This window comes from Oncorhynchus clarkii, chromosome 29, assembly GCF_045791955.1.
Source record: "Oncorhynchus clarkii lewisi isolate Uvic-CL-2024 chromosome 29, UVic_Ocla_1.0, whole genome shotgun sequence".
Classification (NCBI taxonomy): domain Eukaryota; kingdom Metazoa; phylum Chordata; class Actinopteri; order Salmoniformes; family Salmonidae; genus Oncorhynchus; species Oncorhynchus clarkii.
Window position 1 is genome coordinate 19,656,597 of NC_092175.1, and position 23,335 is coordinate 19,679,931.

The window sequence follows — 23,335 nt, forward strand, 5'->3', positions numbered from 1 at the left end:
TTTTTTTTTTCTCCCCAATTTTGTGGTATCCAATTGTTGTAGTAGTTCCTATCTTGTCTCATTGCTACAACTCCCGTACGGGCTCGGGAGAGACGAAGGCTGAATGTCATGCGTCCTCCGATACACAACCCAACCAGCCGTACTGCTTCTTAACACAGCGCGCATCCAACCCGGAAGCCAGCCGCACCAATGTGTCGGAGGCTACACCGTGCACCTGGCAACCTTGGCTAGCACGCACTGCGCCCGGCCCGGTTACAACAGAGCCTGGGCGCGAACCCAGGGACTCTGATGGCACAGCTGGCGCTGCAGTACACTGAACCACCCAGGAGGCCCATTACCTTCTACTCTTTTCCGGGCCTCTGACAGCCACACCCTGGCTGTATCCAAACCTTCTGATTGTTGTCTCTGGATGTTATTACCACAGGTTTCATGCATCTGTTCTATTATAACCTCCAGCTTGTCCACATCTAGTCGCCCCATAAACCCGTATTTCTTTCTCCATTTCGGACCATAATACACATTCCTCTTATCCTCAGACTGCATATACCTCCCGTCCCTGGTTAATTCCGGGACCTCTTGAGGATTTACCACCCATGTTTATTCAATTACTGTTATGCTTATTCTCACAATCTATGTGTGTACTTACTCAATTACTACATTTATTTTCTAATATGTATTCTCACTTTCTATGGGTGTAACCACCTTCCTCCTGTTTGGAATAATCAGACCTATTTTGCGAGCCTCCGGTAGATCTCAACTATCCTCTCCAAAATGTATTTTGACAGGGGATCTATATTCATACAAATTATGTCCCTGACCTACTTTCTTACCATTTTTATTATTATATTTCACCTTCCACATTACGTTTTCTGCCTAATATATTATGCAAAAGGTTAGTACAGTCTATTCACGAGAACGTTCTCTAGTCAAGAATACAAAAACATCAATTTTATAGCTGCGCACATATTTCCACACAAAACAGTAGGTATCCTACGCACATACATACACACAAACAGTAGGTATCCTACGCACAGGCATATACACAAACAGTAGGTATCCTATGCACATACTGTATCACTACCCAACCGACAAAGATTAGGGAGACCGTGAGAAGTACTCCCTGTCCTCCCCCAAGATTAGGGGGACAGTGAGAAGTACTCCCCACCCCTACCAAATCTCCCAGAGGCCTAGCCAGGTCGGCCCAAAAACTTTGCTCAGACAGTCTGTGTCTAAGATACTATAAAGAAATATTGTACAGATATATCGTTTTACCCTAATTCTGACTAAAACTACACACATCATTAATTATAATTTTACTGACTAAAATCACACAATCAGATTATACTTTTATGATTCTAATCAATTTCATACAATTATAAGGTCTCAGAGTGAATAATTTCATCATTATCTTTCAACATTTAAATTATTTTATCAGATCAGTAAGGGGAGTGGCCAGGATGTTAACAGAAATACCCTGTTAATCAAAACGTTTAGACAACAATCAAAAATCTATGCATGATTGTCTGGAGCGTGCCTTATTACTCCAAGTGAAAGACTTTACTCTCCTCTATCTATAATGTTAAACCTTTCCATAAACTGCCTAAAACTTGTATTCATAGAAGTGGACTTTCCCGGAGGCCATCTATCAATTAAATTATTCGTAGAAATATTAAAATCCCCACCTACTATAAGTAAAGCATTAAGGAATTTGGTTAGCCAATGGAGAATACACTTTTCTAAGGATTCAAGTAAGTGATCATTTTGAAGTTTGGAATTGTAACCACAAATGTTGGTAATAATAATGATGATGTTGTTACAGTTGATAACAAGACAAAGAAAGTGACCAGAAGGGTCAGAGTCAGAGTGCAAAATACTTCCATTGAAATGATTCTTTAGAGTGGTAACTCCAGCAGAGAGTTCAGAACCATGAGAGAGACATACTGCCATACCAAGCAAAAAGGCATTAACTACTCATTTGGTCAAAAATTAGTTGTCATTTTTGCTACAATAAATACATGCTTAATCATCTGGACAAGTATCCTGCCTCTATTGTATTGTGCTTGGAGAAAATGGGGGTCATGTTAGCAGTGACTGCATAAAGTTACTGTGAAGCCAAGGTAAATAAAAGCCATTTTTCTCAATTCCACGCTATGAGCAGTTACTGCCTTTTCGCTTGGTAGGGCAGCATATATCATTACCCCACCGAGATCTCCAGAAGTTGATGTCGGTAGCAACTGAATGAGACTCTTGAAAAAAAACATCTGTTTTAAGCTGTTTGGCAAATAAAAATAAGGCTTTGCACTTTACATTATTTCTTAACCCCCTAGCATTGAGTGAAACTATAGACAACGACAAAGTGGAATTTTGAACAAAGTACAACGAGCTAAACAACAATTGCAAATCAAATAAGAATGAAAGGAAACCAGCGTTGCGCACCATATAGATAGATATAAATTATTGAGTGAGAGTAGTTTAGCATAACAAAGCTAACCGCCAGAACAAGAAACAACAAAGAGCTTGCTCACTGACTATACTGCAGGTAAAAATATCAGAAGTGAGAACAAATAAAATTGTAAATATCCATTACTCCAGTAATCCTGTGCAGTTAGAATGAAGGTTATATCACCTTAGAGCCGGGAGTGGGATCTGCTCACATCAGAGGTAGCTATCTAGGTAGCCTATGTTGACCAACAGGCACAGTCTATGACAGTTCCCAAGGATTAAGGTTGATTTCGGATCAGTTGATGAAAGCGCACCCTCAGAGGAAGTAAGCCGCTTTCACTTCTTTTCATGCTTTTTCCACAGCTGGCCAGTTTCTCACTCCTTTCTCTGTCTGCTTTTGAGAGGTCTTCAGCAAACCGCAGGTTGTTATCGCGTAGGAAAGTAGATTTCTTGGCTGCTTTCCAAATGGCATCCCTGTAGATCCGTGATGTGAACTGGAGAAGGACACCTCTGGGCTTGGAGTCACCCTGCCTTCTCGTGCCGAGGCGATGTACAGTGTCGACAACATCTGCTAGCTTAGCCTTCTCCACAGGGAGGATAGCTTGGTAGACTTCAATGGTCTCTTGCCGCACGTTCTCCCCATCTGCCTCGGGAACTCTATATAGCCTCAGATTCCACCATCTGGAATAGCTTTCGAGTTCCGCGATTCTTCTTGGGCACAAGTCCATCTTTCTCTCCTCCTTTTGACACACTTTTCAACCTCCTTCTTAACGTTCTTGATTTCCATGCATGCAAAGTCAGCTGTTTTTTTTAAGCCCTCGATACTCATTGCGTTTTCGCCAACCATTTTCTCTATGGCTTTGGACCTTGCATTGATGAGCCTGGAAAGAGTGGCGATAACATCATTATTGGCAGCGACATCTGGGCCCAGTTCAAACATGCCTTTCTTGGAAGCTGGAGGTTTGCTTGGGGTTATAGGCAAAGAAGGAAAATCCTGACACGGCAAGTGTCATAGAGTCTGTCAGACCAGTATAGTTGTGGCAGTTGTCAATCAAAGCATTTGTCTCCTGTGTAAAGACATTGGATGATGCCTGAGCATTGCTAGCTGAGGAGGTAGCCATAAGATGTCTCTTCTGTCAGTGCGCTGTGACATTTTGGAAAATATAATCTTAAATCATCAATAACCTGTTTTTTTAGCAAGCAAAGTAGTAATTTGGTAGTTCAAAATAATACACTTTTCACTATCTTCAAAAGTTGGTATGCAGAGCTTGGTAGGACACGTGTGCTCAAGCTGCCATCTTGGAGCCTCTCCTAAACAATTCCTTTCCACATGCCCACTACTTTCTTTTTGACACACCCAATATTTGACACGCCCACTACTTTCCTTTCGACACACCCACTCGCCCATACTCCGGTCGCCATATTGAGCGGGTTTGTTCCAACTAGGTACCACACCTGATCGACTGAGCTAATTGATCAGTTCAGTGATTTCCTAAATTCAACACACCTGGTTTTCCAAGTTGCTTACCCTTGGTCTACAGGTAACGCTAAAATTTGGGGATTTTTTTCCATAGCAATTTGCTAATATTTTTTGCTTGTCTGTCTGAAAACCATGAACTTTACTACCAGTAGATACACTGCTCAAAAAAAGAAAGGGAACACTTAAACAACACAATGTAACTCCAAGTCAATCACACTTCTGTGAAATCAAACTGTCCACTTAGGAAGCAACACTGATTGACAATAAATGTCACATGCTGTTGTGCAAATGGAATAGACAACAGGTGGAAATTATAGGCAATTAGCAAGACACCCCCAATAAAGGAGTGGTTCTGCAGGTGGTGACCACAGACCACTTCTCAGTTCCTATGCTTCCTGACTGATGTTTTGTTCACTTTTGAATGCTGGCGGTGCTTTTACTCTAGTGGTAGCATGAGACGGAGTCTACAACCCACACAAGTGGCTCAGGTAGTGCAGCTCATCCAGGATGGCACATCAATGCGAGCTGTGGCAAGAAAGTTTGCTGTGTCTGTCCGCGTAGTGTCCAGAGCATGGAGGCGCTACCAGGAGACAGGCCAGTGCATCAGGAGATGTGGAGGAGGAGCACTGCCAGAGCCCTGCAAAATGACCTCCAGCAGGCCACAAATGTGCATGTGTCTGCTCAAACGGTCAGAAACAGACTCCATGAGGGTGGTATGAGGGCCCGACGTCCACAGGTGGGGGTCCAGCATGACCGGTTTGGCGGTGGGTCAGTCATGGTGTGGGGTGGCATTTCTTTGGGGGGACGCACAGCCCTCCATGTGCTCGCCAGAGGTAGCCTGACTGCCAATTAGGTACCGAGATGAGATCCTCAGACCCCTTGTGAGACCATATGCTGGTGCGGTTGGCCCTGGGTTCCTCCTAATGCAAGACAATGCTAGACCTCATGTGGCTGGAGTGTGTCAGCAGTTCCTGCAAGAGGAAGGCATTGATGCTATGGACTGGCCCGCCCGTTCCCCAGACCTGAATCCAATTGAGCACATCTGGGACATCATGTCTCGCTCCATCCACCGCCATGTTGCACCACAGACTGTCCAGGAGTTGGCGGATGCTTTAGTCCAGGTCTGGGAGGAGATCCCTCAGGAGACCATCCGCCACCTCATCAGGAGCATGCCCAGGCGTTGTAGGGAGGTCATACAGGCACATGGAGGCCACACGCACTACTGAGCCTCATTTTTACTTGTTTTAAGGACATTACATCAAAGTTGGATCAGCCTGTAGTGTGGTTTTCCACTTTAATTTTGAGTGTGACTCCAAACCCAGACCTCCATAGGTTGATAAATTTGATTTCCATTGATCCTTTTTGTGTGATTTTGTTGTCAGCACATTCAACTATGTAAAGAAAAAAGTATTTAATACGAATATTTCATTCATTCAGATCTAGGATGTGTTATTTTAGTGTTCCCTTTATTTATTTGAGCAGTGTATTATGTCCTCCAATAAGTGTTTTATTTGTCCTTTTGAAAACTGATATTACAGTAAAGTACACACATTAAAGGGTAAACAAATGTATGTTTTAAGCAAAATTGTTTAGTTTTTTTTTGACAATTGAAAACTTCAAGGATTTGGGCAGGGTTGTCAAACGCATTCCATGATGAGCAGAGTGTCTGCAGGTTTTCGGTTTTTCCATTTAAATTAAGGCCTAGAAAACCAGGTGAGTTCCTTACTAATTTGTGACCTTAATTCATCAATCAAGTACAAGGGGGAGAAAAAAACACACACACTTGGCCCTCTGTGGAATGAGTTGGACATGTGAAGTAGGGCATTGAAGGAGTTGGTTTGATGGGAAGTCGTAATGTCATTTGCCTTTTTCCCAATATGTCATGATATATATATGTCATGGACCACCTATTGAGCTGTTCATTTTGTTACACACACCTTTTAAGTAAATCCGATGTTAAATGGGGTGAAAAGGAGACAGGAGTGCCACTTTACAAGTTGCACAAAAAGACTTCTCCAGTTGCATGACAACACCGCCATCCAGTGGCTAGTGCAACATCTCTGCTCTGGTTGGGATTTGAGTCACTGAACGCCTTCCGACAGAGACAAAACATGTCACGTACGTAACGGTTTGAATTAGCTGTTCATTTCACACGTTGTGGATCACCTGCTATATGATTCCCGTCGTGTTGTTGGCCAACAACCCAGAAAGATGCCACAGAAAACACTGGGATCCATTGTAGGTCTGCTTTGCACCGGGACCTGTTTGGTACAGGTAAGCTGCAGTTTACGTTCATAGCGCGGTAAGTTCTTTTAACCAAGCCCGTGGATCGCAGCTGGAAGTAGGCCTTCTATTGTGCCTTTTTGTTTCCCCACAAAGGAACTTGGGCATGGCTCGCTAGCAACTCCAACTTTGGGTGACGTCAGTTTGGCAAATCGTGTGTTTGTTGATATATTTATAGCTACTATGTTTATAGCTTCAAATACTTACGATATTATCCGAAGTTTTTAAACTATTGGTACAATTAGTTGATAAACCAACAATAGCTAGCTACCCTAACGTTCGGTTATTTTGTCCGGTAGAGCACCGCAGTATACCTTTTTTTGCTTTCGATATTTTGAATTTGCTCAATTGTTCCTAGGATGATGATGGTAGAGAAGAAGGTTCACACAGTTTTTTACCGAGAGTTTTCTTTAAGAGGGGGTAAAGGAGAAAATATGCTATTTTCTTGCGCTCGGGTGGTGTAGGCGACCTTAGTAAAAGTACAATACCGGTGATTGCGTGAAAGTAAAAAAATATACATTGTGTTCCAATTCAGGAGAATTAGACCTAATATAAAGATTATACACACTGCATCGGGCCTTCAGTAGCTGAAGGCCCAATATTTTGTTAAGATTACCTTTTAGTTACTACGAGTGTTATATTTAACCCCCCATCCATGCTGTATTAATGATTTTACCACTTTCCTGCACAAAAATGTATGTGCATTTTTTTTTTGCATTTTTACCTCCCTATCCATATGATCTACAGACAAGTGTGGTGGGTTCCTTTACTTTTCATATGAAAGGTACACTTTTAATTTTTCCAAAATTATTTTCCTTAATTTTTCCAAAATTATTTTCCTTAATTTTTAAAAAGCTATTTATCCTGTTATAGCTGTGGTTATTTGTTCTCATACAGATTTCATTTTCAATAGTTTCTTATCCAAATGACCTATGTGTTAAACCACTTGACGTTAGGTCAGTCCCTCCAACTTGCCCTCTTAATGGCTAGGTGGAAGTTTCAAACTGCTGATACCAGTCTCCACAAGCTTTGATCTCCACAAGTGCATATGTTTTAGGTGTTGTGCCAATGACATTCCTGTGGAAGATGTAGTTTTTCAGAAGGGGCAAGAAATGGGTATCTTGGCTCTGGTTATTGAATAGCTTAACATGGTAGGCCTACTTCTTGTGAGAGAATAGGTTCCTACCCCGGTGTCTTGGCTAAATTCCCCATTTGGACAATACCATAATGTTTGTAATCATTCCTCTGACAAGTAATTATAGCTCATTCAATCAACTATCCACCCTATGCAACTAACACTTGTTGAACGCTAAAAAATAATTATTTTATTTAAACTACTAATAAAATATTTACATTTCGGCCTTCATCAAAACAATGACAGACGGAATGGACAAGTACATGGGGATTAGGGAAGACAATCAGCTGGTGGTGCCAGTGAGAGGTGTCTGTCAATACAAGTAGGTCCACAGGGTAAGAGGTATTGTGGTCAATGGCTCCACCTAGTGGTATACACATGATGTTAAATATGTGCAATATTTAAAAGATTTTTCTGCTTCAGATTTCAAAACCATCTTCATATAGAGCTACAGAAAAGAAATGTTGATCTGTACGTGAACAAATAACCACAGCTGTAATAGTATAAATATCTGTTTTTAAAAAAAAATGGAGAAATTTGGAAAAAAGTAAAAGGTGTACCTAAGACAGGTTATAGCTCGTGGACAGTGAGTTATTGAAAAAAGGACAAAAAATTGTAAATATTCATGAAATTCTAATGGGTGTACTATGAAAGAGGGAGGTCTGTGACTTAACATCAAGTGGTTTTACAGGTACAGTGCCTTAGTAAAGAATTCTGACCCCTTGACTTTTTCCACATTTTGTTACAGCCTTATTTTAAAAGGGATTAAAAATGTTTTTCCTCCGCAATCTACAAATGGTACCCCATAATGACAAAGCAAAAACTGATTTTTAGATTTTTTTTGCCAATTTATTAAATAATACATTTACATTCAGACCCTTTTGCTATGAGACTCAGAATTGAGTTCCAGTGTTTCCACTGATCATCATTGATGTTTCTACAACTTGATTGGAGTCCACCTGTGAAAAATTCAATTGATTGGAGAGGATTTGGAAAGGCACACAAATGTCTATATAAGGTCCCACAGTTGACAGTGCATGTCGGAGCAAAAACCAAGCCATGAAGTCGAAGGAATTGTCTATAGAGATCTGAGACAGGGTTGTGTCGTGGCCCAGATCTGGGGAAGGGTACCAAACATTTCTGCAGCATTGAAGGTCCCCAAGAACACAGTGGCCTCCACCATTCTTAAATGGAAGAAGTTTGGAACCACCAAGACTCTTCCTAGAGCTGGCCCCCTGGCCAAACTGGGCAATCGGGGAGAAGGGCCTTGGTTAATGAGTTGACCAAGAACCCGATGGTCACTCTGACAGAGCTCCGGAGTTCCTCTGTGGAGATGGGAGAACCTTCCAGAAGGACAACCATCTCTGCAGCACTCTACCAATCAGGCCTTTATGGTAGAATGGCCAGATGGAAGCCACTCCTCAGTAAAAGGCACATTACAGCCCGCTTGGAGTTTGCCAAAAGGCACCTAAAGACCATGACCATGAGAAACAAGATTATCTGGTCTGATGAAACCAAGATTGAACTCTTTGGCCTGAATGCCAAGCGTCATGTCTGGAGGAAACCTGGCACCATCCCTATGGTGAAGCAGGGTGATGGTAGCATCATGCTGGGTCGGAATACTTATGTAAATGACATTTCAGTTTATTTGTAATTAGCTAAATGTAACTTTTTTTTTTGCTTTGTCATTATGGGGTATTGTGTGTAGATGTGGGGAAAAAACAAATTAATACATTTTAGAATAAGGCTCTAACATAACTAATGTGGAAAATGTCAAGGGGTCTAAATACTTTCCGAAGGCACTGTATGTCATTTGGATAAGAAATTATATTAAAAAAAAAGAAAGATCTGTACGTGAACAAATAACCATAATTCGCAGTGGTTAAGGGCGCTGTACTGCAGCGCCAGCTGTGCCATCAGAGTCCCTGGGTTCGCGCCCAGGCTCTGTCGTAACCGGCCGCGACCGGGAAGTCCGTGGGGCGACACACAATTGGCCTAGCGTCGTCCGGGTTAGGGAGGGATTGGCCGGTAGGGATCTCCTTGTCTCATCGCGCACCAGCGACTCCTGTGGCGGGCCGGGCGCAGTGCGCGCTAGCCAAGGTTGCCAGGTGCACGGTGTAGCCTCCGACACATTGGTGCGGCTGGCTTCCGGGTTGGTTGCGCGCTGTGTTAAGAAGCAGTACGGCTGGTTGGGTTGTGTATCGGAGGACGCATGACATTCAGCCTTCGTCTCTCCCGAGCCCGTACGGGAGTTGTAGCAATGAGACAAGATAGTAGCTACTACAACAATTGGATACCACGAAATTGGGGAGAAAAAGGGGTAAAATAAAAAAAAATACAAACTTTTTTTTTTAAAGAAATTACCATAATTGTGATAGGATTAAATATGTATAACATTTAAGGGCAATTATTTGGGGGAAAAAACTAAAGGTGTACCTTTCATGAGAGGTAAAGGAACCCACCGCTCAAATGGATAGGAAGGTATTGAATGTTAGACCTAACTTAATAAAAAATGGCAAGTTACAACGTATATTTGTAGAAACTGGTAAGCAGTGGCGCAAATGAGAGCCATGAGCGTACAGCCATCGCTTGTGCCTCATCTCCCTACATTGCTAATGGTGCGCATCAGTTATTTCAGATGGTGTCAACGTAAAATACATTTTGAGAGTAGAATGTTGATGTTTTTTAAGTCACAAGAAGTGACCTTGTCAGTCGTTCTTTTAAAAATCTCCCCCAGCAAAGAACCCACCCCTACCTTTCCCACCGCTGCTGAAAAATATCCTAGGGGAAAAACTGAAGATCATAGGTCGATTTATGATCTTGTAATTTTTACATAACACCTTTTAAAATAAAGTATCAAAATGTAATTGTTGTGGGGGGGACAAAGTTGGCATTAAGGTGCACTATGCAGAAATCTAATAGTTCGCCTACAGTCATATCAGTTTGTAACCACAAGTAAGTATAGTGTTGAGAATAATTGTGCCATCTAATCTGCTATGGAAAATATATATTTCACAACAACAAATATTGTATTTCCAACTGTTTGAAGCTGGTGTACAAAAGTGAGACGGGGAAAAAACAACGGGAAGCATAGAAATAGCGCACTTAACAGATCTACCGCTTCTTAGGCTTGCTTTCAATGAGAATGACAGATCTATAACTCACTTTTCTATGTGATTTTTCAGTTCTCCAAAAAGAACATTATTGCAGCTTTAATTGATTAAATCCTGTAATTACCAGGTTCTGCTGATGGCACTTTTAAGATGGTCCTTTAGCCTCGAATGTATAATATTCCCCCATTTTTTTTTTTTAAACCAACAAAGTCACTTCTTGAAAAATGGGGTGGATTTGGAAAAAGGTTTACCCTTGCTCTCTACCGTTATCTGATTCTACTTATATCACTCGTCTTCCTAGGACCTTCAGTGGGCGAGGTATTGACGAGCAAACTTCGAATATCCAAACTGAAAACAAATTTAATGTGGCGGTCCACTAAACTAGCTAGCTAATGTTTGCAAGCATAATATTTTGTAGACATAGTGAGATTTTATCTGTAGCTACTGGACAATTTACTATTTTGAAGTATACAACAAGTCACTTCGATAGCTGGCTGTTAGCTACCACCAGTAAACACAGCACGCAAAATGACTGGTGAGCTAGCTAGCTTTCTAGCTAAGTAACTGCATTTTTCCTTTTATGTATTTGTTGGTAGCGATGCATATAGCTTGCTGTAACTGTTAGCTAGCTACTGGCCACAAACCAGTTTTATTTAGCCTGTCACAGTACCTGGTTAAAATGCTACCCTGCTAGACTTAGTTAAAACAACTTGATTGCATTTGGCAGCTTCTATGATATGTTTGTATAATCAGGGGATGTCACTTACCTGTCAATGCAACACCTATAGTGCATTCAGAAAGTGTTCAGACCCCTTGACTTTTCTCACATTTTGTTACAGCCTTATTCTAAAATTGATACACTAATCACTTATTTTTTTCCCCCCTCGCCAATCTACACATTACCCCATAATAACAAAACAAAAACAGGTTTTGAAATGTTTGCAAATTTATCAAAAAGAAAATTAAAACCACATTTTCATAAGTAGTCAGACCCTTTACTTAGTACTTTGTTGAAGCACCTTTGGCAGCGATTACAGCCTCACTGTCTTCTTGGTATGACGCTACAAGCTTGGCACACCTGTATTTGGGGAGTTTCTCCCATTCTTCTCTGCAGATCCTCTCAAGTTCTGTCAGGTTTGATTGGGAGCGTCGCTACACAGCTATTTTAAGAGAGAGCTCCAGAGATCTCCAGAGATGTTCGATCGGTTTCAAGTCCGGGCTCTGGTTGGGCCATTTCAAGGACATTCAGAGACTTGTCCCGAAGCCACTTCTGTGTTTTGGCTGTGTGCTTAGGGTCGTTGTCCTGTTGAAAGGTGAAACTCCGTCCCAGTCTGAGGTACTGAGTGCTCTGGAGCAGGTTTTCATCAAGGAGCTCTGTACTTTGCTGTTCATCTTTCCCTCGATCCTGACTAGTCTCTGTCCCTGCCGCTGAAAAACATCCCCACAGCATGACGCTGCCACCACCATGCTTCACCGTGGGGATGGTGCCGTGTTTCCTCCAGACGTGACGCTTGGCAGTCAGGCCGACGAGTTCAATCTTGGTTTCATCAGACCAGAGAATTGTTTCTCATGGTCAGAGTCCTTTAGGTGCCTTTTGGCAAACTCCAAGCAGGCTGTCGTGCATTTTTACTAAGGAGTGGTTTCCATCTGGCCACTCTACCATAAAGGCCTGATTGGTGGAGTGCTACATGCACTGTGAACTGTGGAACCTTGTATAGACAGGTGTGTGCCTTTTCAAATCAGGTCCAATCAATTTAATTTACTACTGATGGACTCCCAAGTTGTAGAAAAAGGATGATCAATGGAAACAGGATGCGCCTGAGCTCAATTTCGAGTCTCATAGCAAAGGGTCTGAATACTTATGTAAATTAGGTATTTCCGATTTAATTTATTTTATTTGCTAAAATGTCTAAACCTGTTTTCACATTTATTCATTTTTTTAAATTTAACTAGGCAAGTCAGTTAAGAACAAATTCTTATTTACAATGATGGCCAAACCCGGGCAACGCTGGGCCAATTGTGCACTTCGCTATGGGACTCCCAATCACGGCCGGATGTGATACAGTATTGTGTGTGGATTGAGGATTTGAATGAATCAATTTTAGCATAAGGCCGTAATGTGGAAAAATGGAAGGGGTCTGAATACTTTCAGAATGCACTATTTTCTCATTTGATTTAACGCATTGAATGCTATTTGAATGTTCATCCACAGTGAAAGTGGGTCTGTGACTTTGCAGGCTTGCTTGTTAGTGTTTTGTGCAGTAAATGCCAATGTAACTTTGTCAAACAGCTGAGCATGTTTGCATAATCCTGAGATTTTCTCCCAGTTGTGTGTGTGTGAGAGAGATGTCACTGAATAGCATGCCTGTGTGTTTGTGTTTTAGGGTAAGGAGTTCTGTTTTGGAGTGAACAATGAGCAATACCGGTGTGAGATGGGGTACTGCTGCGGTGAGACGGAGTGCTGCACCTACTACTACGAGCTGTGGTGTATGTTCTGAGTGTCCTCTTCTATCCTTGCCTTTCTAGCACCACTGTCCCTCTTCCTGATATTTATTTTCCTCCGATTTTTACATGATATATTCTTCATTATGGGAATCTCTGAATTTGTCACTTTCATTGAGTCACTCCAATTTGACAAATAAATATGTAGTAATGCTGAAATCAATGGTGCTGAAACAAATTAGCATTGGCCAAAATGGGTTGATTGAATGTATCTACATGATTTGTTTTGCAGGGTTCTGGCTGGTGTGGACCCTCATCATAATGCTGAGTTGCTGCTGTGCCTACCGTCACCGCCGGGTCAAGATGCGGCTGCAGCAGGAGCAGCGCCAGCGCGAAATCAGCCTTATGGCCTACCAGGGTGCTTCTAGCGCCTTCATTTCCCCTCCACCCCTCAACCTGAGTGAGTCTCTCAGCCCCAACTGGCTACTTATTGCATGACCCCCCCCCCCCCACCTGCACCTATTACATCCCTGAAATGACTTTACCACTTGTCAACTGTTTAGAGTAATTAGGCCTAGTGGCTTGGAGATGGTTCTTAGCAGATTCAGAACCATGCCTGACAATTAGTTATTTAGTTCAACACCAGATTGAAATGTTTCTTACAAAATAAATATTAAATGCATAAGCATGGTAGCATTTGAAAGGGAACAGTTTGGAGATTACGGGAAAATGATTAGACCAAAGTTGAGGACACAACAGATCACCTGAAAACAGACTGAATCCAAACATGATACTGTTGATTTTATGTGCATTTTGATATTCACCGTTTTTTTAAAGTTTTTTTTTTTGCTGCATTTGTTGATAATGAAATCTGAAAATACTCTGGATACATTCAGTAAAGTGCTAAAAATATTCCTGGAAAATGTGGGGTGGCTGCAACAGACAAAAAAATGACAAGGATTTGAGTGAGAGGATTAACTGGTGTCTCCATGTGGCCACACCTCTCCAAAGTGTGAACAGTTCCTAGGTAATTTCAATGCACTTTTTGACTCAAAGAAGAGTCTTCAACTAAAGTTATATATTTTTTGCTCTCCTAGCTGTGCCGTTGAACTACAGCAAGCACACTTCTAGTTGTTTAGAATACTGCATCCCCGCCATCACACAATTACTTTTTACGTAATCCAAAAATGGCCCATTTTTTTTAATAAATCACAATCAGGTCAGGTGAGCATCATTTGAAAGCTTCTTCTGTTACCAACATGACAAGTTTATAGGGTTGTCACAATATCAGAATTTTTACTTGGATACTCGGTTTAGTATCGCAATACTCAATAGCATCATAATTCCCAATACCAAAACGATACCACAGCAAAAAAAAGGCATATTAGCCAAAGCCACGGAATGGCACTTGATCCAGACCGATTAAGTCAGCTACAGCTCTGTTCAATCGTTGTGCATCTTTTGAGTTAATTAAGTGCAACTGCAATGATTTTAATGTCGACATTTTTGAGACGTCTGTGTATGCCTTAATGAATCAGTTATACAGTCAATTTGAATTTTTACCAATCTAACGACGTAATGGGAATAATTTATTTGAATGGTTAATCTCTATTGATAAACTTGGTGCATCAAGATGTAGCCTAGGCCTATCCACAATACAGATGAATTTCTATTCAATAGGAGTGTGCATGCATTGAGTTATTGAGCTTGTTTTGGCTGATTTCATGGGGCTACAGTTGACAAGCTGTACTGATCAACAACATTTGCCTAGACGTGGCTTCTTTTATAAAACTGTGTGCTGCCTCTAGCTAGCAATGATGTAATTCGCGAGGCAAGAGGGGGGCGACCTGTCGGAGCACAGTCAGTTCTCTGAGGCAATAGGTAATCTTTGTGAGAGAGACCGAATAAGTGAATGAATGACGTTTTTGGTAGCAATCAGCATATTTTGCATTATGGTTTGCATATTATGACAAAATACTATGGTAATGAATTGCTTTTTAGCCGTCAGCTAGCTAGCAAGGAAAGTTAGCCTACAAAGCTGGAAACTACCGGTATCTTTGTCCATTGTAAAGGGTTGTAGCCTGTATGGACATTGTTTTGCGAACAGTAATTAAGTTTCTACATGCTGTGTCACATTATTCAAGTGTGTTAACTTCTGTGGAGCATGAGCAGGGAGCTAACATGATGCACCCCAGACTCCCAGTGTAGGCTAGCAATGAAGTGGAGCAGGCACGGTGCGCACTATAATAAGGGGTTGGCTGCGCTGATACAGGCTTGCACGTTTGACAGAAGTACCGGAAAAAATAAATAAATCTAGTACCGAACCATTTTTCATGTTCTACTATCGAAAAAGTACAGAAGTTTTGGTATACCGAAAACACTACAAGCTAAGTTATAAAATACGATCTTAGTGTCAGGCTTTGACAGGGCAATTCAGAGAAACGGATCGTAATTTTGTTAAGCATAGAAATGAGTCGTGCATGTTCTGCTGCAAAGTTTCTTCACAATAGACAAACGGGCTCATTCTGTTCAGAACAACCCAGGGTATGACCCCATGTCATCTTGTACATCAAACATAGTGATCAGAGACGTTGACACGGTATATGATATGGAAATGTGAAGTTCGCATTTGGACTGTTTGGCTTGATTGTATGACTTTCGAAACGTTATTTATTATAATCGACGTTTCATCTTTCAAAATAGAGTCCTTTTAATTTACAGCTTTTCCCTCAGACAACAAAAAATGTTGCAGAAGTTGCCCAATTTGCAGGAGGGATGGGGGCAACTTGTTATGTGCTGTGCTCAAGTTTCAGAACGGCGGTCAGTCAAAACCTATACAGCGCCGTGAAGCACAGAGCCTGAGCTCTGACGTCATTTATAGCATATTACTGTACAGCCACTTCATTCCAATTCAGGCGGTATTGGTGCCCAAATCTGCAATTTTCAAACCGTATATGGGTATGAGTGTAAAGGGTTAAGATGGTTGACTCCTGTCTGTTTGTTTATTTACACCAAGGGTTCTGGACAGACTGCAAGCTTCCTGACTATGAAGAGGTGGTGGGTCATCCCCCGACTCCCCCTCCGCCTTACTCCGAGATTCCCCCAGAGACCACCACTGCCATCATGCTGCCCTTCATCCAATCAGAAGTGGTCTTGATGCTGGAGCCCTCAACAGAGGACGTGCCAAGAGAGGAGCAGACCGCCAATTCGTCATCAGACCAAGAAGCCACGTCTGTGCCCAGCCAATCAGAGCGACCAGTGGAGGTGGACCCTGAAGGCCCATTGGAGGAGCTGCTGACCCGGCGCAGGCACGTGACAGGCGACTCAGGGATTGAGGTGTGTGTTTGCCAACTAGATGAGGGCTCTGGGCCGGAGGAGGACGAGGAGCTGGTGTGTCAGGGGGCCACGGGGGACTGCTGCTCTGCCTCTGATAACCACCACACCCTCAGACACAAAGCGAGAACCCCTGAGCCCCAACCTCAGGGTCAGACCACCAGCACCGGAGACCGCCTGGTCTGAGCTCCACCACCTACCATCCCAGAGGCTGCTGTTGCTGCCCGATCTGTGCTTTAGGGAGGGAGACCCAGGAGAGCTCTTGTCATTGTCATCATAACAATAACTCCGACACCACCAGCAAATGAAATGCCCCACAATAACTCACCAAATTAACCAGGTTGTCCTGTTGTTTAACATCCTTCTCAGTTATGATCCATAATGAAGATGACAAAAAGAAAAGCTCTTATTTGAGAAATATGATTTTTTTTTGTGTGGCTAATGACTTAATTGTTTAATACCCATGGTCCCTCTGCTTTGTTTAGTTCTTAACATGGGGATGATGAGGAAGAATGTTAAGTCTTCCTGGATGGGGGAGGGGCTAAAACCTCTAGAGACCACCAGGTGATAAGAAGAGGTGTTGACGCTGGCACAGAATTGACTACATCTACCCACCCCCACTGTCTGGCCTGGACATTTTCTTCTGGTCCTTCTAACATTTCCCCCGCGTGGGGACAGGACAGTATACCGCAACAGTCACCAACCCACAGGCCTCTAGGCCCCAGCACATAAGGGTCAAAACAGGAAAATAATGCTTCAAGACACAATCCTGACCTGAGGGGACTGAACAAGGTGTACGGACTGTGACAAAAGGAACTTGTTTTGTTTTTGTAAGGGTGTGTACTGTGTAATCTAGGAGACAGCTGCAAAGTGATGTCACCCCTGAGTCATCTTAGCCTGTGCCTGGTTTCTTCGCGGAGTGACGGCAGGGCTATTTGCATCTAGAGAAGAGGCTGGGAAGGGGAAGTGAAGCTGTGCCTGTCTCTTATAGGCTCTCCATCTCTGGACTGTGTCCCAGTAACATCAGACTCCTCCCCCTGAATCCCCCCGCTTCCCATCCCTCGTGACTCCACCAGTACTCCGGTCAACACTTGGCCAGACTGAAATGTATTGAATGGACTGGAACAGACGTTTTGATGTGCGGCCAAGTTCTGTCTGTGGCCAAGTGAACTCAAGACTGTAAGCTGTGACATTATCCCATCGCTGTGCCTGCAACTTGGTGTCTATAAAAAGCCTTGCGGTGGTCGACTGTGTCCCCCCCCAGCCCGGCAGTGATATTACCAGGGATACTGAAGGTTCAGCTCTCTAGTACTTTGCTCCTTTATCATTTTCTTGTCATTGTATTACTTCTTTCTAAAACCAGCTTTGGCTGAGGCCACTATTACCCACATTAATAGCAACACAGCTCTACCAAGGTGCTGCTATGGGTGTATTGTGTGTTTTATAGGATGTGTAGAGGAGTAGTCTTATTTAGGGTAGCCACAAAGTGCCCTGGCCCCTGGTGTAATGCACTCAACTCACCAGGCTTTAGACCACTTTTATAAACAATGCACTAGGATATTGCATGGAAGGCATGAGTCATTTGTTTTTGTCTGTGTGTAGGTAGTGTGTTCTGATTCGTTGTGTCTGCAACATATAGCGACACACTCCTAGGCCATTGGCCCCAAGCTGGCACTGATGAATCGGCGTTTGCTGTTTTGATCCAGCATCAGCCAGAGCCTGATAGTGACGCAGCTTCATCACGAGTCTCCTGGTCGTGTGGGGCTTGGACTGAGTGAACCAAGGTTTTAAGTATAGACACCCTGTACCTAGTTTCATTATGTTATGACTGCACGGGGCCTGCAGTGTGCTGTTGCATACACCCTTGGCTTGCGGTGGTGTGAACCCTGTAGGAGCAATGCTAGAGATTTATGGTAGTATTTTCCATTCAGTGGGGGTGGCTTTGCTGTATGTGTAGTGTTAGCATAGCTGCACACAGATAAACTGCATGTACCTCAGTGTTGTGCGTCGCGGAGTTGTAGAATCGGGTGTGGAGTGCATGTGATCTTACTGTGCAGTTCCACCTTGAAGAAGAAGCACCACACAAGTCCAGCTGCTTTTTTTGGGGGGGGTAAATGGCAGTGATGTTTTATTATTTAGGGTATTGATTTGCCTTCATACAGCACTGATCAATTAGGTTATGGACTGATGCACTGTTTATTAACATCTAAGGAAAAAGGAAATTGACACAGATGTATTCTGAATATCTATCCATAAATATGTGGGATCTTAATTTGATCACTCTGTTGCAGGAGAACTTTCCTGCAATTCAGGAAATGTAAAACGTGTTGCATTTGAGATTTTAAAATTCAAAAGGCACTCAAACATCTGAGGTGTCTTTGTTGCAGGTGCATGGTAACAGTTGAGGAAAAATAAGAAAACTGCACACTGCTCTGGCTAGTATCACTGCTCTGGCTAGTATCACTGCGCTGGCTAGTATCACTGCTCTGGCTAGTATCACTGCTCTGGCTAGTATCACTGCGCTGGCTAGTATCACTGCGCTGGCTAGTATCACTGCTCTGGCTAGTATCACTGCTCTGGCTAGTATCACTGCTCTGGCTAGTATCACTGCTCTGGCTAGTATCACTGCTCTGGCTAGTATCACTGCTCTGGCTAGTATCACTGCTCTGGCTAGTATCACTGCTCTGGCTAGTATCACTGCTCTGGCTAGTATCACTGCGCTGGCTAGTATCACTGCTCTGGCTAGTATCACTGCTCTGGCTAGTATCACTGCTCTGGCTAGTATCACTGCTCTGGCTAGTATCACTGCGCTGGCTAGTATCACTGCTCTGGCTAGTATCACTGCTCTGGCTAGTATCACTGCTCTGGCTAGTATCACTGCTCTGGCTAGTATCACTGCTCTGGCTAGTATCACTGCTCTGGCTAGTATCACTGCTCTGGCTAGTATCACTGCGCTGGCTAGTATCACTGCGCTGGCTAGTATCACTGCTCTGGCTAGTATCACTGCTCTGGCTAGTATCACTGCTCTGGCTAGTATCACTGCTCTGACTAGTATCACTGCTCTGGCTAGTATCACTGCTCTGGCTAGTATCACTGCTCTGGCTAGTATCACTGCTCTGGCTAGTATCACTGCTCTGGCTAGTATCACTGCTCTGGCTAGTATCACTGCTCTGGCTAGTATCACTGCTCTGGCTAGTATCACTGCTCTGACTAGTATCACTGCGCTGGCTAGTATCACTGCTCTGGCTAGTATCACTGCTCTGGCTAGTATCACTGCTCTGGCTAGTATCACTGCTCTGGCTAGTATCACTGCGCTGGCTAGTATCACTGCGCTGGCTAGTATCACTGCTCTGGCTAGTATCACTGCTCTGGCTAGTATCACTGCTCTGGCTAGTATCACTGCTCTGGCTAGTATCACTGCTCTGGCTAGTATCACTGCTCTGGCTAGTATCACTGCTCTGGCTAGTATCACTGCTCTGGCTAGTATCACTGCTCTTTGTTAAGCTTTATATATCAGCCTTAAGGCCTTCTTTTGTTCTATAAACTTTAATAGAATACTTATGAAATGCACATTGTTATATTTGGTGACACGTTTATTTTCCCTCGACTCCAACCCCATTCGATGCATCGTACTGGGTGGAGTGGAGCAATGTCTACAGAAGGGTGCAAATGAAAAATACAAAAGCTCTGGGGGGAAAAATGCCTTGAGGCAGATACGTAAAGCTTAATAAAGAGCAATGGTACTTTTTGTTTTTCCCCCTCGTGTATTTGAGACTTAAAAAGGATTCTGCAGTTATGTCATTTTCCCTTTGAAATTTCAGACATGATTGTATCAACCCCTACAAAAATGTCCATGAATTATATTTTCACATTTCCTGTTGCTGCATGATTATTTTCCTGCTGTAGCAAACTGGCTCAAATGTAAGTTCCTACATCTAAGTTGTCTGTCTTCAACAGTGTGACGCCTTGATGCTGTAGAAGTAACGTTTTAGAAGTCGTAGAGCATAGTCATGCACACACACTCCTGTTCTCATTCTCACATTAGGACATGTTTTTGATAAGACACCTTAAGCTGCCTTGGTAGGTTGCTAGGGAACAGACATGAGGATCGAGCTGCAGAAGGCCTATGAACAGACTCCGTTTAGAGGTCATTCTGAGGCATAGGGAAATGCCTTACTGCGGTCAGTTGAAGTTGGGTACAGGTAGACTAGATGTGTTTTAGGCTTCTGTATTTGATGAGTAGGTGGTTATATTTCAGACCTATGCTTTTTGAAGATGGAAAAAATGTTTGAGCATGTCTCCCCCCCCCCCCCCCCCCCCCCCCCTGGTAGTCCAGAGTCGTCCTTTATACAAATGGAGTCTGAAGTGTAAGCGTCTGACATGTATTGGTCAACTCAACTTGTTGTTCTAGGATGTGGTAAACTCAGAGTGAAACCACAAGACAAGATCATGACTCCTATATGTTGCAGAAATTGTGGCCTGTAGAATAGGCAACATTTATTTAGTCAGAAAACATATGAGAAATTCCGTTATCTGTGGTCATGTAGAATTTTCTTCTTAGGTACCCCTATTTTGCTTAGATAAAAAAAGTTTAAAGGATATGATGGACATTAGTTTGATATTTGAAATGACCTGAAAGCATGTTGAATTAGTAAATGGGAGAAAAAAAATGTACATGAATGCTTGTTTTGTTGTGATTCATATGTTTTTTTGTAATGGTTGGGGGAAATCTCCCAACTACAAATGTAGAGGCTAAAGTGCATTCATTTTGATGCAGTATAGATGAAGGTAATGGAAATTGAAAAGGTGTTTTCTTGTTTTTGAAATTAGGATAATGGGGACCCATGGATTCAGTCCCATTGCTTACTGGGCAAGATAATTGCCAAACAAACTTCTTTGGCTTTCACGTGTTTACCTAGATAAAGGGCTATCAGTCAATCATGGACAAACATCCTTCCATTCATCTGTTCTGTAATTTTCCACTTTGCCTACAGTTGCAGACATGGTAATGTCCAAACAATTATGTTCAGATATCTTTTCTGTAGTAAATAATACGCTATTTGTAAAAAAAATATATTGATCTTTTCTTTTGTTTTCAATGTTCAGAAGCTTGTATCTCTCTCTTTTCCTCTCAAGCCCCCCACCTGGTCCACATGGCCTCTCTGGTATACCAGCAAAGAGGGCACAAGCTAGGTCCAGTGGCAGGTTGGGTATATGGTCCCTGGTGAGGTAACTATCCCCAGGTGTGATGATTTTTTTTGGGGGGGGGTGGCTTGAGTCATGGCTCGTTGCATAAACCTCTGAATCATGAGGAACCCCTCCCCCTCCAGGGGGCCCAAACATGGTCACAGAGAGTGCGTGGTAACTCTCACCAATGTTGGTCATTTTTGAGGCAGGGTTCTTGCCCACGCATGTACTGCAGGCACAGTGCACAATTTATATTTTGAGATTGTTTGCCAGTACCAAACAATTACTGTACTCAAACCCACATGTGATGTCTCACTTACATATGCATACTGTCCTATTGTCATGAATAGCAAACATGCTGTTTTTTTATGGACATCTGTATTTGACACTGATCAGAAATCTACTATTGGCACCAGTTGTCAGCTCAAGTTTAATTTACCTTGCTCACTAGGCCAAATCTCTGTCATTGTAGAATATTGTCCTCCTTTCACCCGAAGTGTTCCTCTTCATTTCAGCGACACACGCCTCTGTAATAAACTGTACCTGACTAGGCTATGCAAAAACATAAACCCACTGATGTATGCTGCAATAACTCCTGTCTGTAGTTGCCAGTACAAGCAATATTTCTGTCACACTGTTGGTATGTGTAATGTCTTTGTTTAAAAAATATATATATATATATATATATAACAAAAATTCATGGTCATTATTGCTACTATGTCATTTGTGTGTATGCTTTAAAAGTAAATGTGTATCTTCATGTTACCTCTTGGTGTGTGTGGGGAGGGGAGAAAAGATGAAGCCATTCTAGTAAATTCTTCACCTTTCTGTTCATCTTTAGTGACATAGTGGATGGAATGTTTTGCTCTCATTCTAATTTGTTAAGTATATTACTCTTGCTTTTATTATTATGGGGGTGTACATCTGTTTTGGTTAAAGTAGTGTTTTGAATGCTTTTTGTGGGATTAATGCCATTTAATCTTTCCTCAGACTAACGTTTATTCTGTTTGCTCTGTGGGTACTTTTACCACTGGTCCATCCCTTGTGTTGCCCTGTCATGGCGCATTGGGTGTCTTTGTAAACCGCAGCACGTCTGTCTGTTTTTAGTATTTGAGGCATTTTCAATGACTAAATAGTAATAAGGTCTGGCCTTTTTCTCCTCGATTGCCCAACCTTTTGATATAGATAGCGACCTGTATGGAAGCCAATATAACCCAATGCTAGATGGCAGAGTGACGACACCTCAGCTAGCCCGGAATATTTTTAATTTTTACATGGTCTCACTTAGGGGTGGGTTGCACTTGAATTATACAACACTAAGGCAACAATGTACTCGCCCCATAATCAAGGATGCTCTGTTACCCACTTGTAACCCAGATGTTTCTTGCATTTCTCCCTCAACCATAGTTGGATAATGTCAAGCGGATGTTGATTTGCGTGGGAAGACTTTTCCAAAACAGCACAAATACCCACGCTTGAAAAGGAAGCGGTTGTCCAGAAGCGCATACCCCTTTCATTATCACCTAGAACAAGCCAAACAAATAGAGGAATGCACTGAAATGTGTGGTACATTTGAATGCTTTGGTTTAGTGGGGGTCTGCTGTGTACTCTAGGGGTCATTTGTATTTTATTTTTTATAATAAAACAAACCTTGGCACTCAACTGAAGTTGTACTGTTGTTTTTTGCTTTGAACTTTCTAGTTTGCTGTTGTTTCTCAAGCCTATAGTGTTGGCGTTTTGATAGACTACCTGAGAGCATAACATACTCCACAGTAAGCGGTTCCCCACCCAGGCATCTGAACCAGTTGTGCTATTGCTCGGAGCATCAGAAGGCAGAGTGAGATAGTGTCTGAGGCACGCGGAGGAGGAGTACCCAAGACATCCTCTAACATGCTCTTCTTTAGGGACAAAGTCACATGT

The 23,335-nt window shown here is 42.6% G+C and overlaps 1 protein-coding gene across 2 annotated transcripts; it reads left to right on the top strand.

The window, feature by feature from the left end:
* The first annotated feature begins 5,959 nt into the window (after nucleotides 1–5,959).
* On the top strand, nucleotides 5,960–23,077 carry LOC139387880 (WW domain-binding protein 1-like). Of its 2 annotated transcripts, none has more exons than XM_071134202.1 (4): nucleotides 5,960–6,196; nucleotides 12,838–12,940; nucleotides 13,188–13,355; nucleotides 15,912–23,077. In XM_071134202.1, the coding sequence occupies exons 1-4, from the start codon at nucleotides 6,134–6,136 to the stop codon at nucleotides 16,412–16,414; spliced, it is 837 nt and encodes a 278-aa protein (XP_070990303.1). In that variant the 5' UTR covers nucleotides 5,960–6,133; the 3' UTR covers nucleotides 16,415–23,077. The 2 variants fall into 2 exon arrangements, with proteins under 2 accessions (XP_070990303.1, XP_070990304.1); XM_071134203.1 differs by having other exon boundaries at nucleotides 5,987–6,196; nucleotides 12,838–12,901; nucleotides 15,912–21,300.
* The last annotated feature ends 258 nt before the right edge of the window (nucleotides 23,078–23,335 follow it).